Genomic DNA, 19,167 nt, shown 5'->3' with positions numbered 1-19,167 from the left:
AACAATTGGTGAACCTTTAGCTGTAACAACTTTATTCCTAAAACAGTTGTTCACATATAAAGTACAATGATTGATCTTTGTTGTTGAATGTATTTAAACCAACTATCATTCTAATTTAGTATTCATCAGGTTTCTCTTTCCTTCCAGGCCTGTATGCGGAATTAGAGGGAAAACTCTCATAATTAACTTGCCAGGTAGCAAGAAAGGATCTCAGGTAAGCTATCTTGAGATTTATGTGGTTTAGTGTAAGAAATTTTGGCCACTGTGAGAGCCAAACAAAAAGTTGGAGCACTCCATGAGACTACCCTCACTTCTGACACCAATTGCAGTTCAATGCCTTCCCAAAACCACCCTCAGTTTCAGTAATTCACAAGATGGATTCAGAGAACTCACTGAAAGGTGGTATACTCATGGTTATGGTTTATTACAGGGAAAGGATACAGATTAAAATCAACCAAGGGAAGGAGTGCATAAGACAGAATAAAGGAGAGGTACCAAATGGAGAGCTTCTAATATCTTCTTCCTGTGGAATCATGAACACATTGCTCTCCAGGCATCAGTGTGTAACAATACAGGGATTATTGCTTATCAGGGAAGCTCTAAGCTCTTAGCATCTGGAGTTTTTATTGAGGCACATCATATACTGCCCATATACCTGTAGTCTCCAGCACTTTCCAAAGGCAAAATTGATACCACATTTCCCAAAGCCCCCATCATAAATCACACTGTTAGACTGTCTGGTGGCCAGAGTTTCCAGACAAACAAAAACACTCCTCCTTTCATTTCCCAGTAACTGAGGGCAAAGACCAGACTCTCTTTGGGTAAGGTTAATTCTTTATTACACAAGCTACCCCCTGGCCTCTGGCCGAGGCTTTCTTACAACAAAACAATCATATTTGTATGGCTGGCCATCTATATTTAGTATAGCATGTATATTATAGACACAACATCAGTAGCAGTGTGAATATGCCTAAGATTTGGAGGAGCCAGAGTGTGATAGGAATAGATTTAGAGAAACAGGTAATTCATCCTCTAAAGCCATTATACAAATTTTCATATTTTTGTACTCATTTACTAATTTTCCATCTTGATCTACTGTTATTTGTACCCTATGTGATACATTCTAACAGAGCTATTTACCATAGAAATTAGCTCTCTTGCTCAGGCCAATCATTTCCCATTGGTATTGCTTATTGAGGAGGCTTTAATTCAAATTCCCAGTATATATGACCATCAATATCAGCATTATAATCTTATTAACAATGCCTGTATTATAACATATCATAGTATATTAGTAAATATAACCTGAAAAATAAGAGTCGAAAGATACTGTCACATTACTGGAGTCCTACACAGACATTAACAGTTATCCTAGTTGTCATCATATCATATGATCAGAACATGTCCCAGAGCGATGTTCCTCAGGTTTACAGACTTGTCAGGTTCCAAAAGCAGGAGTAGTCTCAGCAACATATGGCTTTTCCCTTTCTGGCATCTGCTACAGCTGAGCCAAGAAACAATATCATCTTTGTTCTAAGCTTCTTTTGAGACACCAAGGTAATACTGGACTTCCCTTGTTGCATAATGCATTTACTCATTCCTTTACCTTCAACTGCCATTCCTCCTTCTCTCCATTTGTACTCAGACATTTCCTTTGAACATCTTTGAGTGAGACCGTTGGTTTGGCCACTGGGCTGGCCCAGATTGCCATCAGTAATACTAGTTTAGCAAGTACTTCCCACTCTCAGTCCATTTCATTCATATAAGATAAGGTTAAGGTTACATAGGTGCCGAGCTAGTAGGCAGTCTGAAACACCAGGCAATATTACTGCATTTACTGTCAAGCCCAATTTGGCCAGATGGAGTAAGACATAGTCTACACCATCAGGCCCTTAGGAATTCTGACATAAAGATTTTAAAGTATAGTTACAGTTTGGACTTGAGAATCATCCCTGCTTCTGGCACCCACAGTTGCAGCCCTAGTCGACTCTAGGACCATTGCATCAGGAAGAAAAGAAGAAAGTTGAGGTGACCTGGGGAAAAATGAAAAAGGTTAATCGTAAAGAGAAAAGTATAGTTGTACAAACATCCTTTTCTATCCCCTCTTCCCAGAAAAGTAAAGGAATCTGTCTAGAAGGAACTCTCACTTAGCTTCCCTATTGTTGAGTGTGATCACACACTAATGAAGGCTTCATGACTTTATCTCCTCACATTTTAGACAACAACTGTTTCAATTGCCCATTTCAATTTTCTATCATATTATTGCTCTGAGGATGAAAGTGTTCCTTGGTCTGAAGAAGTGTGCCTCCATGGTCATTGATACAATATCTTCTGTTCTGGTCCTTTTATAGTACATTGAACATTTGCATCTACTCTGGGATAAGCAAAGTTCATACCAGAGTAAGTGTCTATACCTGTTAGGACCCATTTGTAGCCTCCAGGGACTAAAGCATCAGTCTAACGTGACAGCTATGTGTAGGACTTTCCCCTGTAGAATTTGCTGCATAGCCCTCTGCCTCTCTGTCTCTCTTTTTAGCAGACAGAACAGTTCTTATTGGCATTTTGTGTCTCAGAGTGTAAGAGGAATATATCTAGATTCAGCCCATCTCTGCATTGCTACAGACCTCCAGTGTCCACTCATTTCATGGACCCAGATGGCCATGTCAAGCAAGTATACCAGGATATCTGCTTGCGAGTACCAATCAACTTCCAGTTCTGGAAGGGAGTTCTTCTTGTGGGCATTAACATAATCTACTTTAATATACCCCTAACGTTCCCAGAGTGATTTCCCCAGGGCCATGTCCCATACAGGTATTCCTTTAATAGACCAGCTTTCCATTGCCCATCTGCCTGACCATATGGCCAGGCCATTTGGACACTTCCTGTGACTCAGTAAAAACCCAAACATAGGGACAAACATGTAGTTCAGCCCATCGAGCTGATTTGTTTTTACCTTCTTCAATCAGAGTGGCGGCCTTCCAAACAGGATGCTGTCCCTTCACCTTGGAATTGCCATCCATAAACCAAGCAGCTCTTTGTTGATCAATAGAAAGCTGTTTATAGGGCACCGCCCAAGTGGCCCAAGTGGCCATAGGATCCAGCAGCTCCTCAGGTGGTTCCGAAGTCAGCCCTAGGTGAAAAGAGGCTGCCTGCTCGTGAGTACCTCCTTGCATTCTCCTGGTAGCATGATTCTATATGCAACACTTCCATTTTATTATGGAACTCTCCTGGGCATTGCCGTCCCCTTTAGAGCTTTTCTCTGAAATTACCCAAGACCTTTTGGATATTTCAGGTTTTAGGATTATTTTGTGTCCTTTAGTCAAAAGGGCAGTCTCAGTTAAAGTCAAATAGCAAGTAGTAATTGTCTCTCAAATGGAAATTTTCTGGTCCAAAATCCCAGCAGTTGTTGTTGGGTGGCACTCACAAGTTTTTGCTATAAGCCCAGTCTGCACTCCACACAGGGCTTTTGTACAGCAAATTAATGAACTGTGTGGGCCCATTTAGCATGTCCAATTATATTGGTGGAAGAGTGGATTTACATGCCTGCTGTTTTACAATATGAGGTAGGGGGCAAATTCTCCAGTCAGACACAACATACATGCCCATAATACATTCAGGTAAAGGAGATTCACCACTTCACATAAAGTTCACTTTCCAAACATTCTGATTCTTATCCAAACATTCACCTTAATCCCATCAACTATTGCATTCCTATATCTTCCCATTCTAGCTGTACCCCCACCCCCATTAGGATTTCAACAGGTTATAGAATCACAGTACATGAAGCTCCCGTGTCAAGGAGTCCCAGAAAAGTCTCTTCTCTGTCTCCTGATGATTTTAGCCATTTGTGTGCATATGGCCTTGGAGTTCTAAGGCCTGGGTTGGGTCAAGGGATCCAGACCCTTTTGTCAGACCTTATATTGATTAGATTATGGGTCCATCACTTAAGGTGATTCAAGGTAAGGTTTCTTTGCTTCCTAACTTTTTTAATTCCTCCAAACCAGGGTAAATAGAGATTTGTTTAGGACCCCTTAATGTTAGGAGACCAGCAGTGTCTCCAGTCTGTCTATTCAGCCCACAGCAGTACTTCTTTAAGACCTCAGTTTTGTCCCCATCAATGCTCACTTTTTTCATACATTTCTTAATAACCATTTAAATATTTCCACCCTGCTAGGACAAGTCCCTTGAATCTCTTGTTTCTTTTTCCCCATTTTCTTATGAATCAGTCCAACTTTAGTTACTGTTTATTGCTTCAACGTAAATTTTTCCTTGGGAAGCAGCTCTGAGGCTAGCAGCTATATGTTAGACCATTCAGAATCCAAACTTGGCCCAGCCTCAGGATCTACCCCAACATTCTCCATTACTTTTGTTTTAACGAGTACAGATACCATTAACCAAGAAATTGTGTGTTTACTTTGTTTTTTATCATTTTGCATTTCTTGTGCTTTGACATAACTCCTTAGGAGTTAGATCTTTCATTTTAAAACTTCATTGCTAATTTTGTCTCCAGTAACTAATTACAGTACGGCTGCAGTTCCATACTGTGGGTGACCCTGTGTTCATCTAGGCTCTACAGATTCGTTATCCCCCACCCTCTTTTCCTTCCTCTTCCCAGATCACAAGTTTCAGTGAGTCAGGGTCTTTTTATCAAATCCCACTTCTTAACACCAACTGTAAGGAGTTTTGACCAACTGCAGAAGTTAGCCAGCTACAAAGTTGGAGCACTCCATAAGACTGCCCTCATTTCTGACACCAATTGCAATTGAGGGGATTTCTAAAATCACCCTCACTTTTAATAATTCACTAGAAGGGCTCACAGAACTCACTGAAAGCTGTTATACTTATGGGTATGTTGTATTACAGGAAAAGACACAGGTTGAAATCAGCCAAGGAAAGAAGCACATATGGCAGAGTCTAAGAGAGGTACCAAACAGGGAACTTCTGGTCATCCTCTTCCATGGAATCATGGAAGCATCACCTCCTCTTAGCCACAATGTAAGACAGTATACACAGAGTATTGCTAACTACGTACATTCTCCTTTGCCTTTGGTGTTCAGAGTTTTTATTAGGACTTGATCACATATTGCCCACATGGTTGACCTTTAGTCAGCCATTCCCAGTTCTTTCCAGAGGCAAAACTGATACTGTGTTTCCCAAAGCCCTCATAGTAAACCACATTGTTAGACTGTTCAGTGGCCAAAGCCCCCAGGCATACAGAAACACTCTTATCAGGCATGACATAAAAAGGAACTAGAGATCATCTCCCAAAAGCTAAGAGTAAAGGCCAGACCTCTCTTTGATTAAAGTTAAATTCTTCACTATACAATTTTTTCCAGTAGGTTAAAAGATTAGATACCTTCCAGGTAGTCCATAAATTGTAAGATATTTCTTTACATATTAGATTTTAAGGTAAGTTACTTTAAATGTAAAAGAGAAAGACCTCTGCTCAAACATATTTCCCCAAACATATCTGGCCTTATGTTCTGATTTTAAAATTCTCACCTGTTTTCTTTTGGTGATACAATATAGGTAATAATGGATATATTTTGAGCATTAGCTGCCTGTTCTCCTTGCTTGACACCCTGCAGTATATGCTTTACTTTCCTTCACTGCCCCCTAAAAAAAAGAAACTGAGAGACTATATTGACTTCTATGCTGTACAAACTTATACCTATTTTTACATATTGTACAACGTTGTCCAGCTATACTTTATGATTGTAGTCAGAACTTTAGCTCTCTGAATAAAATAGTTCAGTACTCAATTGGTTTGTTAGTTCTAGTATCCTTCTCTAACCAGAAAGGTAAAAATTCTTACCTGCTCTCTCATAATGTATCTTTAAACCCCAAAGTTGTATAGAAATTTTACTTTAAAAAAAAATGTACTGTGTGCTTATATAGTGTAGTTCTTCAGCTTATGGAGAATACTGTAATATATACCATTCTTACTTCATATTTTGCATTGCAAAGACAATACATTAAATATGATTCATTCTTAAGACAGATAGAGAGAAAATCACAAATAAATCCAAAATTTGTGATCCAAAATCACAAACACATTTGATTGCTGCCATTTTGTATACCTATAAAAATGCTTTATCTTCATTTTTTTTTCTTCCTCTTGCATACAGGAATGCTTTCAGTTCATACTGCCAGCCCTACCTCATGCCATTGACCTTTTACGTGATGCCATTGTAAAAGTAAAAGAAGTGCATGATGAACTTGAAGATTTACCTTCCCCACCACCACCTCTTTCCCCTCCTCCCACAACTAGCCCCCATAAACAGACAGAAGACAAAGGGGTTCAATGTGAAGAAGAGGAAGAAGAGAAGAAAGACAGTGGTGTTGCTTCAACAGAAGATAGTTCTTCATCACATATAACTGCAGCAGCCATTGCGGCCAAGGTAAGCCTGCTGAGAGAGACCCAGAGATCTAAAGGACCCACAGGTAAATGTATTGATTTCATCTCTCTTTCCATCCCATTCTTCCATAAGTTAAATACCACTTCAGGGCATCCTTTAAAAATGAACAGGGATATTCATGACACTCCACAGCTATATTCCCTGCATTATTTAGTTTTTGAAAGCATTGAAGTTTTGTTCTGAGTTCTGAGGCATTAAAAATTCTGCTGTTATCTATTGAAGTAATAGCTCTAATGATAAACAATGTGACATTTAAGAACTCTTTGAAGATGTCATTTCTGTGATCATAGTAAATATACAATGTTCATGTATTCAGAACATCAGATATTCACAAATTCTTAGAGGAGCACCAAACTGAAGGTAAGATACCTAAGGTGGTTCAAGAAATTAGCTGAGGAAGATTAATAAATATTTTTTTTAAAGACAAGGCTTTTCAGCAGTTAAGTAGCACTTATTTAACTATTGGACACAAATTACCCCAGTCATAAAGAGAAGAAATGGATGTAAGATATTTGTGTTTTTAATTTAATAAAGTAATAAATATTATTAAAACAGCATCAAAGTATTACAAGTTCTCTTTGAACAATTCTGGGAGTAAATATAGTACCATGAAGTACTTCAGTAAATTTAGTTATCATCTTAAAGTCACAGAACATGATTTACATTATTATCCATATCTAGTATAACCCACATTGTACACTTTAAAATCTTCAGACAGTAGCATATCACTTCTGGGAGTAATGATAGTTCATTGAGAGTATAAAGATTAATCTAATCACTATCTGAAGTAATTTTTAAAGTTTTATGGCTCATCCAGATACTTTGGCTATGAGCATAACATGAGAGGATTTTTTGACAATGTATATATTGGAAAGGATCATAGAGATCCTTTGGAAGTGTCCATTCAGACAACAAGTAGGTGGTTCTTTCACTGAAGATGGGATTATTCTGACTCCAAATCCATTCAGTGATCCATTAAGTCCTTACTTAAGGCTAGTAAGTATTTAAGTCGTGCGTGAGGTTTGTTTTGTTTTTATGGAAATGATTGATGAAATACATTATTAAATCATCATATGTTCTCTTTCTTTTACTCTTAATTAAAAGAGTTAAAAGTACCATCAGTTTCAATCTTAAAAAAAACTTGTACCATTGAAATCTAAGCTAATTTTGTCATTCTTCATTTGAAATTTTTGACATTCCATTGTTCCATTTGTTTTCACCTTTTTTCCTTTCCAGTCATTTTGCTTGTATAGTTTCATGTTTTCCTGTCACTATATTCATAGTTGTTATGTGTTGTGCATTAGAAGCATCCATTCTACACCAGTCCTGCTGTTATCATGGCACACGGTGAGCAGCCCATCCCTGGTCTCATCAGTTATTCCCATGATGCAACAGGCAGTGCAGAGGAACCGGTAAGACAAGAGGCTTTTGCATTAATGATTTTGCAAGCATACAGCCTACCTCCTATCCTTGGAGGTAGGCTATAGCATATGACGGAAGATGTGTTTTATTCTGAAAGACCTTCACTAGTGCTTTTTTTGTGAAAGTGTAAGTGCCACTGAGTATCTTCCATCAAGGAATTTAATAGAGTTTCTCCTGTACCTAAAGTACTCTAACATCATTAAGATTTTGTAGTATGTGGCAATGAACTTTCATCACATGACTTTCAAGAAATTCATTGCTCAGAAGCTATCTTTTTCTTTAGTAATTTCATCACATACCTTAAAATAAATTGCCTAGCTTAATTAAGATAATCCCTTAAGAGGATCACATTAAGTTTTAATATCCAAACAGATTGGTCAAGATAATATTTAATTTGTATTAATCTTGCTTTTTTTCTTATGATTTTGCATCTTTTTTTCTTTTCTTTCACTATGTTCTCATTACAACCATTTAGAAAGTTGAGTCTTTGTACAAATTCTGATATTACTGATCTTCATATAGAAACTTTTAAGGGTCTGTATCACTTCTTTCAGTCATTGGCTGAATGATACTTTATAAAAAGTGTCAGACTAGGAAAGATTAAACTGATAAGTATAGCTGAATAAGCAGTGACAATTTAGACCATGGCTACAAAAGAAGCCTCAGTCCCTGATATGAATATAAAATGAGAAGGAAAAATAAGAAAAAAATAAGCATTAAGTGTAATTTTGTTTTTAATCCTTAGGAAGAAAATACACCCAGGATTTCAGGGGGATGCGGGGAGGAAAACTAGTGTCAGTCGACCCTTGGGAGCTAAACTACCAAATGATGACTTTAATGCTTATATTCAACAAGCCATGCCTGGTTGGAAACAAACTTAGCTAAGTCAAAGGCCAAGTAGAAAATGTAAATATTGATTAATAAAATTATTAATGAATTCCAATTGACAACTGAATTCTCCAGCTATAGCTTTGCTATAAATTATAAACATTCCAAAATGTGTACCAAACTGTCTTTTGTATTCTCATATTATAAAGCAACCACAGCAACTACAATAATTATCCTGGTTTTCAAACTAAAATATTTGGAAGTGTTGTATTCATAACCAAGCTTTTAAGTTATATTCTGAGTTTCATATTATTATACAGAAAATGATTTGAATAACTCTTCAAAAGTTAGCTCCTAGTGATCTGAATCCTGGCTATTGCCAAACTGATCAACTTGCTTTTTCAGGAAACAAAGAGGCTTGAGAAGTGTTTCTCATAATGGATATTTGTTAGTTGCCTCTCCAGCAGCCATTTCCCATCCCTCTTTCTGACACTACACTGCATTTCCCAGTCATATAGTTTGGGTGAGATTGACTAATCCTCCACGGTAGGTGGCTTAGTATAATCAGCATATCTATTTCACATAACCATAGTTTTTAGTTCAAGGAACACATAATTCAGGCCAATAGGAGCAAGTGGGTCTCATCCATTCGATTTTATTTGAATGACTAGGAACATAGACTCTCTGTTTCCTATTGAATATGATTGAGGAAATATACAACTCGAAGAATTTCTCTCTTGGAACCATGAAAGTAATGCCTGCCAATAATGGAGCCAACTGTAGAGAAGCATTCCTAAGAAATGGGAGAGAAAGAGAAGTACTCGGTCCTGTCACATTTTTCGACCACTTACTCCAGCCCCTGTTGAACTATACCTGCCTCTTGACTTTTCAGTTACCTGAGCCAATACGTTACTTTGAAGAAGCTAATTAGAGATAGAGATGGGTAAACTGTTGTCTGCAACCAAAAAGCATCTTAACTAATAATACTCAGTATGTAGTGTCTCATCAAAGAGCTGAAAAGTCTTCCTTATAATAACTGAAACATAGCAAATAGGAATCCCTGAAGTTTCATATTTGAGTGAGAAACCTGATTCAAGAGAACAGAGAGTAGGGGCGTATGACACACGGGAGGAAAAAAGGAAAAATAAATCTTGCCCCTCTGTGATTACTAAATAAGTGTAAAGGTCTTTTCAAGGAGACTGGATCCAAAGCTGAAGAAATTACAACTATACTTTGCATAATGCTTGTATTATTCTTGCAAAACTCCAAGCATAATGAGAGGCAAGGAGGAATTTAAGACAAAACTAGCCATGGAGATACATAATAAGAAATCTTGTCTTACTGACAGAAATTAAATCTTCTGGAGAAGTCCCACATAATAATGATGGTCCCCAAGCTCCACTGGGTGCAAGCAAATCTGCTGCTTGCCCTGGGAAGAAAAAGAGTTGCTGATTTCCTTTTGGGAAAGGATATGAAGAAAACAACTATGTTAGATTGATATGGCCAGTCGGGAAAAGTCTATCTTCCTAGGGCATTTATTTGGAATTTAAGAGAGAAAATGCTAAAAGTTAGCAACCTGCCACTCTTATAGATTTGCCTGAAGATAAATGATACCGTTACAAAAGACCAGAAACACAAAGTTTTGGTCAGAAAATTGAAGAATATACATATATATATATATATATGGTTTTATTGTTTCTTCCTATCCACGATGATTTTAGTATATTAAATAATATTGTCAGTCACTCTTCTAAACATTTTACATATACCAACACTTTACATACATTGTCATTTTACTTATGAGAAAATTGAAACACAAAATGGTTAAGGACATAAAACCAGCTAGAGACTAAACTGGTATTCAAGTCCAGGCAGTCTGGTTCCAGAATCATCACTCTTGACCTCTCTGCTATAGCAACTCTCAGTGCAAGAGAGAAAGAAAAAGAATGATGTTATGGGAGATGACTAGCTAGTTACAAATTCTTCTAAAGAATGAGAATTAGGATTTTTGGACCTTGGTTTGGAATACTTGAATGATAAAATGCGTTGCACAACCTAAGAACTGTGAACAGTAGGCTGTATTTACTCTGGAAGTTTGCTGGTCCAAGCAACAAAGCTTTAAGCTATAAGCACAGTTGGAGTCAGAAATATATTTAGATAAATCCATGAAATCAAATACTTCAGAGAACACAGTATGATATGTGTTAAAGGATAATATTTTTAAAGGTTGAATCGTAACATTCATAGAAATATATAATAAATGTGTCAATTATTCTATTTAATTAATTAATGAGAGAACAGTAAGCTGTTAAACCAGTTCAAAGAAAAAAAATCAAAGGACACATACATATATCAACAGTCACAAAGACTGGGATGAATTTATAAATAGATACAAAATTGGTCAGTATACACAGTGCAATAATCACTTGTTCCTTCTCAAGACAAAATTTATTTGCATTTCTGTAGACAATAATTTGCATTAGCATTAGTTTTCTATAACTTGCAGAGTTGTAAAATAGTGAAAGTAAAAAGTGCAGATAACCCAGAAGAGTATACAAATCAGGACATTTAATAATCTTTCTTGCCCATTTTCTTGACAGCTCTCTACACCCCCAATCGTAATAATTTCATAACGATTTTTGTTGCAAAATATGGCAGATCTCATTAGTTTGGGCTTGATTATTTATTTAGCTGCAGCAAGGTATTAATTAATCAGGTAGCTTCTCCGAGTTTGCTTTGCAAATACTGAGGCTGCAAAATTAAATTCTGTCTGGAAGTTTTCATAGGGAATCTCAGATTTTACTTTTAAAAGTTTCTGTTTTTGCCATTCCAAGTTTAGGAAACCAAGCCCCAGACAATCTTTTCACCCTATTTCACCTGCAGGTACCTGTTACTGGGTGAATTCCTCTCTTCTCCAGGTCACCAAAAGTTCATTACCATATATAAGTGACCTTCCTTACCACATGCAAGGCTGAGACCTTCTACTTCAGGTACCAGGTTATTTTTCCTGGGAGGGCTTTGTAGGTATTAGCTTCATGAGTACAGCCAGTCTTTGTTCTTCAGAAGTGGTAGACATATCTGGTTAAATGGGCACCATTCTCAAACATGACACAGGTAAGTCCTTGGTTCCACCATCAGTTTGTCCAGTTATATCCTGTTAAAAAGGTAGGCTTTCTTAATAAATCTATGGAAATCACTATATTGTCAAGAAAAGTTAGCAGACCTAGTAAGAGTTTCTGAATTTTGAGGGACTCAGTGAGAATCAAATATTTTTAGTTTTAAGAAATCAGGATGTACGAAATTGTGTGCGTTATATGTGGATTGAGAAGAAAGAAGTTTCTTCACATACCCTGAAAATAGAACATTTAAAACATCAATAATATTCCAAACAAATAGCCAGGAAAAAATTCTTCTGTTTACTCAGTCCTATGTAATCAATTCTCATTCTACTAGATCTTAGCAGTTTGCTCTCATGAAGCTTTCAGCTTCTAGACTAATGAGAGTTTTGGAAATACTAACCCAGTCCACTATTATAGTCTAAAAGTTATCTAAGCAATATCACTTCAGCAGTCTGTACCCAAGAGTATATTCTTTGAAGTGTCAGTAGTTGGAAGTATCTGGTACAGTTCTTTCTATGAGGCTTGTGAAACTGTCCTTCTTGTTAAATGCACAAGCTCTGGTCTGTAGCTTACAGCATAACTTTTAGGTAAGCATAAAAATCCATCTGTAGGTGACAGGAACTTAATAGCTGTAGTTATTAGCTGTAACCAGTAATATCAGAATGGCAGGGAGAGGGGCTTCCCTGGTGGCGCAGTGGTTGAGAATCCGCCTGCCGATGCAGGGGACACGGGTTCGTGCCCCGATCCGGGAAGATCCCACATGCTGTGGAGTGGCTGGGCCCGTGAGCCATGGCCGCTGAGCCTGCGCGTCCGGAGCCTGTGCTCCACAATGGGAGAGGCCACAACAGTGGGAGGCCCGCGTACCGAAAAAAAAAAAAAAAAAAAAAAAAAAGAATGGCAGGGAGAGGGGCTTCCCTGGTGGCGCAGTGGTTGAGAATCCGCCTGCCGATGCAGGGGACACGGGTTCGTGCCCCGATCCGGGAAGATCCCACATGCTGTGGAGCGGCTGGGCCCGTGAGCCATGGCCGCTGAGCCTGTGCGTCCGGAGCCTGTGCTCCACAATGGGAGAGGCCACAACAGTGGGAGGCCCGCGTACCGAAAAAAAAAAAAAAAAAAAAAAAAAAAAGAATGGCAGGGAGTAAAATTCTCTATTAAGGGATGGAATATAACTATTTCACGAGTTTTTAAGCAGTATTTCCCCTTAAAGTAAAAACATTAGGGACTGGGGGTAATTGACAATTCTCCAGGAACTTTACACAAAGCACACAATTAATGAAATGGTTATATTAATAACATTTTGCTTATATAAACTTAATCTAGAGAAGACTGGGCTTCTCTTTTGATATGATGACTTCCCATGAAATTTATAGTTGTAACTCATCAAACAAATCTAATTATATCTTTCATCACTGTTATCTATGCTGAAAGAACAAATTTCTTTGATTTCTAGGAGCATACCAGGAAATCTCAAAGATAGTTTTCAGTGAAAGATACCCTGAAATTTTTAAATAATTTCATTTGATTTAGAGTTGTCAGAGGAAATTTGGACACTTGATTTAAGATAGGATCATGGATGCTTGAGAAATAATTTTTTGGTTGCCTTTTTTTATTAAAATGACAATAAAACATTTTTAAAAGCACAAAAGGTAACACAGTTGTTAAGAAGTAACTCTTTCATAACTGAGGAACTTTTTGTTCTGTTTCCCCTTAAATACTCAAGCATATAATAAAGTTAACATATAACAGAGAAAATTATTCTGGTAAGACACAGGAGCTCTGCTATCTAGGCAGATTACATAGATAGTGGGTAAAAGCACTAATCAGTAAGCCAAGGAGAGAAGCCCATCAAAATTAAGTGAACCTTGTTTTAAGTGAATGTGCCAGGCTCAGGCATTATAAATCAAAGGAAATAATCTTCACTTTCCAAGTTTTATCTTTCATTATGTTCTTTCAAATATTCTGGAACAAGCTGATACCTTGCTTTAGGATTACAGTTCTTTCTCAAATGACCCACAAGATGAAAACTATCTTCATAATAATATAATGATATAGTTTATTTAACGTGCAACATGTTAATCATTGCTTTTTTCAAATGAATTAATAACTTCGTAAAATTTTTGTTTTGATTTCTAATTCAGTAACTATTGATAGTTATAACCCACGTGTACAAAAGCTCTAGGAGTTCTAAATAAATTTTAAATGTATAAAGGGGTCCAGAGACCAAAATGTTCGAGGACTGCTGCTTTAGGGCAATTTTTTTTTCCCCTTAAAAAAATAAAAGCACATGCTCAGTTGTATATCTCTATCACTGTTGCTTCTACTATAGTCTCAGCGACTCATATTAAGTATAACTTTTACTGAAAGTCATTTCTATTTCACAGAGAAAACTTAGGGTAGATAATTAAGAACTATCTGACATACGCATATATTAGCAGACAGCAAAGCTCATAAACATGCATAATATAATTTTCTACAGCAACATGCAATCCTTTGACTACTTGTTAAAGTAGCAAAAAGGAACATGTTCCTAAATATGACACAAATTTCTAGCATCTATATAGCAAATAAAAATAAGCAAAAGTATATAAACTTAAAATTGTGATTAGTAATCAATGCAACAAAAGAAAAAATAGATAAATTGGACTCCATCAACTTAAAAACTTTTGTGCATCAAAGGATACTGTCAAGAGAGAAGAAGACAACTGACAGAATGAAAGAAAATATTTGCAAATCACATGAGAAATGATTAATATCTAGAATATAAAAAGAACTCCTGCAACTGAGAAAAAGAAAAGGGAACCCAATTGAAACATGGGTGAAGGATTTGAATAGACGTTTCTCCAAGGAAGGTATACAAATAGCAATGTGCACACAAAAAGATACTCAACATCACCAGTCATTAGAGAACTGCAAAGCAAAACCACAATGAGATACCACTTTATATCCATTCGGGTGTTTTATCAAAAAAAAAAAAAAAAAAACCAGAAAATTAGTGTTGGCAAAGGAAGTGGAGAAATTGGAACCCTTGGGCATTGCTGGAGGGAGTATAAAATGGTGCCACCACAGTGAAAAACACTTTTGTGGTTCTTCTAAAACTTAGCCATGTGATCCAGCAATTCTACTTCTACTTATATACCCAAAAGAATTGAAAACAAGCACTAAGTACACCAATGTTTATAGCAGCTATATTCACAATGGCCAAAAGTTAGGAACAGCCCAAAGATACATGGATAAACAAAATGTGTTATACACATATAACTGAATATTATTAAGCCGAAAGAAGAAATGAAGTTCAGATACATGCTACAACATGAATGAACCTTGAAAACATTATGCTGAATTTAATAAGCCAGAAATAAAAGGACAAATATTGTATGAGTTCACTTACATGAGGTACTCAGAATAGTCAGATTCATAGAGGCAGAAAATAGGATAGATGAAAGTGGAGACTGGGAAGTTACTGTTTAAAGGGTATGGAATTTCTCTTTGGGATGATGAAAAAGTTCTGGCAATGGATAGTGGTGATGTTTGCATTACATTGTGAATTTGCTTAATGCCATTTCATTGTACACTTAAAACTGGTTAAAGTAGTAAATTTTATGTTATGTATATTTCACCACAGTAAAAAAAATTTACTTATGATTAGTACTTGATGTTTTCTATTTTATCTTATTTAAAAATTATCTAGGCTTCTAATGATTATCCGTTAATTTAATGTAATGCACGCCAAAGTTTGTTACCTAAAGATCTTGGAAATTATGTTCAAGCTGACATGCATTATGTAGGAATAATGTAACCTTTTTCAGTCAATAAACCTGTATATGTTAAGGGAAAGCAACCCAAGAAAAACAAAATGTGTACTTGTATTATATTTAACATTAAAAATTATTTAAGACAATTTTTAAACCAAAATTAGTAAGCTAGTCTTGTTTGCCAAAGATTTACCCTAACTTGGATTCTTAAAATATTTATGAGTTGGTTTCTAGTAGAAGATTCTTTTTTAAATATAGCATATTTGAAATATTAGAAATTCAGTTTATTTTGGGAAATATTAGGAATAATTAACTTATTTAGGCATTTATCTCTGTAAGCCAGTCAGAACAGATCTCCTTTAACTTCAGAGACAATATAGCTTTATACTTCCCAGAGATTGGGAAACATTTCACAATGATAAAGGGTAAAGGTCTTTCTGAATTACAGATAAACACAGAGAGGGCTTATAATTTCAATTCTGCAGCTTCAGCCACAGGTCCAGAGTAAATACAGAAACACAAAAACTCATCCCCAATACTCCCCCACACAAAAAAAATCAAAGACCTGTTCTCCTTCCCAGAGGACACCAATTTCTTAATTGTTTTGAGCTCAAAATGGAGAAATAGACAAATAAAACTACAAGTAGGACTACAAATAAGATTCTCTGTCATCTTTCACCCAACAAAGAGTGGACATCTATAATACATTTACAGAGATCACCAAATGATCAGACCATAAAAGCAAAGTCTCAAGCATTGCTGCCACCAGGAAGCAATAATTTCCCGGCAGTGCACAAACTAGAAACAAAGGCAAAACACAAATCAAAAAACAATGGGGGACTTCCCTGGTGGCGCAGTGGTTGAGAGTCTGCCTGCCAATGCAAGGGACATGGGTTCGTGCCCTCATCCGGGCAGATCCCACATGCCGCAGAGCGGCTGGGCCCGTGGGCCATGTCCGCTGAGCCTGCACGTCCAGAGCCTGTGCTCCGCAATGGGAGAGGCCACAACAGTGAGAGGCCCACGTACCGCCAAAACAAAAACAAACAAAAAAAAACGGGTTGGGGCTTCCCTCGTGGTGCAGTGGTTAAGAATCTGCCTGCCAGGCTTCCCTGGTGGTGCAGTGGTTAGGAATCCACCTGCCAATACAGGGGACACAGGTTCAACCCCTGGTCCAGGAAGATTCCACATGCCGCAGAGCAAGTAAGCCCACGCACCACAACTACTGAGCCTGCGCTCTAGAGCCTGAGAGCCACAACTACTGACCCACGTGTCATGACTACTTAATCCCGCACACCTAGAGCCCACTCTCTGCAACAAGAGAAGCCACCACAATGAGAAGCCCATGCACTGCAACAAAGAGTAGCCCGCCTTGCCACAACTACAGAAAGCCTGCGTGCAGCAACGAAGACCCAACGCAGCCAAAAATAAATAAATAATAATAATAATGTTAATAAAATTAAAGAGATTTTTTTTTTTTAAATGAATCCAGTTGCCAATGCAGGGGACACGGCTTCAATCCCTGTTCCAGGAAGATCCCACATGCCACGTAGCAACTAAGCCCGTGTGCCACAACTACTGAGCCTGTGCTCAAGAGCCCCAAGCCACCACTACTGAGCCCGCGTGCCACAACTACTGAAGCCCATGCACCTACAGCTGGCGCTCTGCAACAAGAGAAGCCACCACAATGAGAAGCCCGCACACTGCAACAAAGAGTAGCCCCTGCTCACCGCAACTAGAGAAAGCCCACACACAGCTACCAAGACCCAACACAGCCCAAAATAAATAAATAAATATTTATTTATTTATTAAACAGAAAACCAAAACAATGGGGTTTTGTTTTGGTTTTGTTTTTTGTTTGTTTGTTTTTTAGTTTTTTTAAACCTAAAGAAACAGTCATCTAAGTAAAGTTCTGTTGGTATTTGGGATTCACCTCCAATTGCCAGGAAAATATAGTTGTGGGCTTAAGTGCTTAAAGCTGCACTCCTTACTATACTACAAAGCTACAGTAATCAAGACAGTATGATACTGCACAAAAACAAAAATATAAATCAATGGAACAGGTTAGAAAGCCCAGAGATAAACCCACACACATATGGTCACCTTATTTTTGATAAAGGAGGCAAGAATATACAATGGAGAAAAGACAGCCTCTTCAATAAGTGGTGCTGGGAAAACTGGACAGTTACATGTAGAAGAATAAAATTAGAACACTCCCTAACACCATACACAAAAATAATCTCAAAATGGATTAAAGACCTAAAAGTAAAGCCAGACACTATCAAACTGTTAGAGGAAAACATAGGCAGAACACTCTTTGACATAAATCACAGCAAGATCCTTTTGGACCCACCTCCTAGAGAAATGGAAATAAAAACAAACAAATGGGACATAATGAAACTTAAAATCTTTTGCACAGTGAAGGAAACCATAAACAAAACAAAAAGACAACCCTCAGAATGGGAGAAAATATTTGCAAATGAAGCAACTGACAAAGGATTAATCTCCAAAATTTAGAAGTAGCTCATGGAGCTTAATATCAAAAAAACAGACAACCCAATCCAAAAATGGACAGAAGACCTAAATAGACATTTCTCCAAAGAAGTTATACAGATTACCGACAAACACATGAAAGAATGCTGAACATCACTAATCATTAGAGAAATGCAAATCAAAACTACAATGAGGTATCACCTCACACCAGTCAGAATGGCCATCATCAAAAAATCTACAAACAATAAATGCTGGAGAGGGTGTGGAGAAAAGGGAACCCTCTTGCACTGTTGGTGGGAATGTAAATTGATACAGTCACTATGGAGAACAGTATGGAGGTTCCTTAAAAAACTACAAGTAGAATTACCATACAACCCAGCAATCCCACTACTGGGCCTTTACCCGAGAAAACCATAATTCAAAAAGAGGGCTTCCCTGGTGGCGCAGTGGTTGAGAGTCCACCTGCCGATGCAGGGGACACGGGTTTGTGCCCCGGTCCGGGAAGATCCCACATGCCATGGAGCGGCTAGGCCCGTGAGCCATTGCCACTGAGCCTGCGCATCTGGAGCCTGTGCTCCACAATGGGAGTGGCCACAACAGTGAGAGGCCCTTGTACCGCAAAAAAAAAAAAAAGTCATGTACCACAATGTTCATTGCAGCTCTATTTACAATAGCCAGGACATGGAAGCAACCTAAGTGTCCATCAACAGATGAATGGATAAAGAAGATGTGGCACATATATACAGTGGAATATTACTCAGCCATAAAAATAAATTATTTGTATTGAGGTGGATGAACCTAGAGTCTGTCATATAGAGTGAAGTAAGTCAGAAAGAGAAAAACAAATACTGTATGCTAACACGTATATATGGAATTTAAAAAGAAAAAAATGATTATGAGTAACGTAGGGGCAAGACGGGAATAAAGATGCAGACCTACTGGAGAATGGACTTGAGGACATGGGGAGGGGGAAGGGTAAGCTGGGACAAAGTGAGAGAGTGTCATGGACATATATACACTACGAAATGTAAAATCCATAGCTAGTGGGAAGCAGCTGCATAGCACAGGGAGATCAGCTCCGTGCTTTGTGACCACCTGGAAGGGTGGGAGAGGAAGGATGAGAGGGAGACACAAGAG

General features: G+C 37.7%; 1 protein-coding gene across 13 annotated transcripts in view; it reads left to right on the top strand.

Moving 5' to 3' along the window:
- GPHN (gephyrin) overlaps positions 1-19,167 on the top strand; it is a 640,157-nt gene that overhangs the window by 356,928 nt on the left and 264,062 nt on the right. For 7 of the 13 annotated variants that reach the window (XM_059059562.2, XM_059059564.2, XM_059059563.2 and 4 more), the window contains 3 exons: positions 148-214; positions 6,129-6,401; positions 7,724-7,831. In XM_059059562.2, the coding sequence (XP_058915545.1) occupies positions 148-214; positions 6,129-6,401; positions 7,724-7,831 (448 nt within the window). The remainder of the gene's footprint in view (positions 1-147; positions 215-6,128; positions 6,402-7,723; positions 7,832-19,167) is intronic. The other 6 variants (XM_059059572.2, XM_059059574.2, XM_059059565.2 and 3 more) reach the window with 1 other exon arrangement.

This window comes from Kogia breviceps, chromosome 3 (genome assembly GCF_026419965.1).
Source record: "Kogia breviceps isolate mKogBre1 chromosome 3, mKogBre1 haplotype 1, whole genome shotgun sequence".
Lineage (NCBI taxonomy): Eukaryota > Metazoa > Chordata > Mammalia > Artiodactyla > Physeteridae > Kogia > Kogia breviceps.
This window is presented reverse-complemented; position numbering and strand designations above follow the sequence as displayed.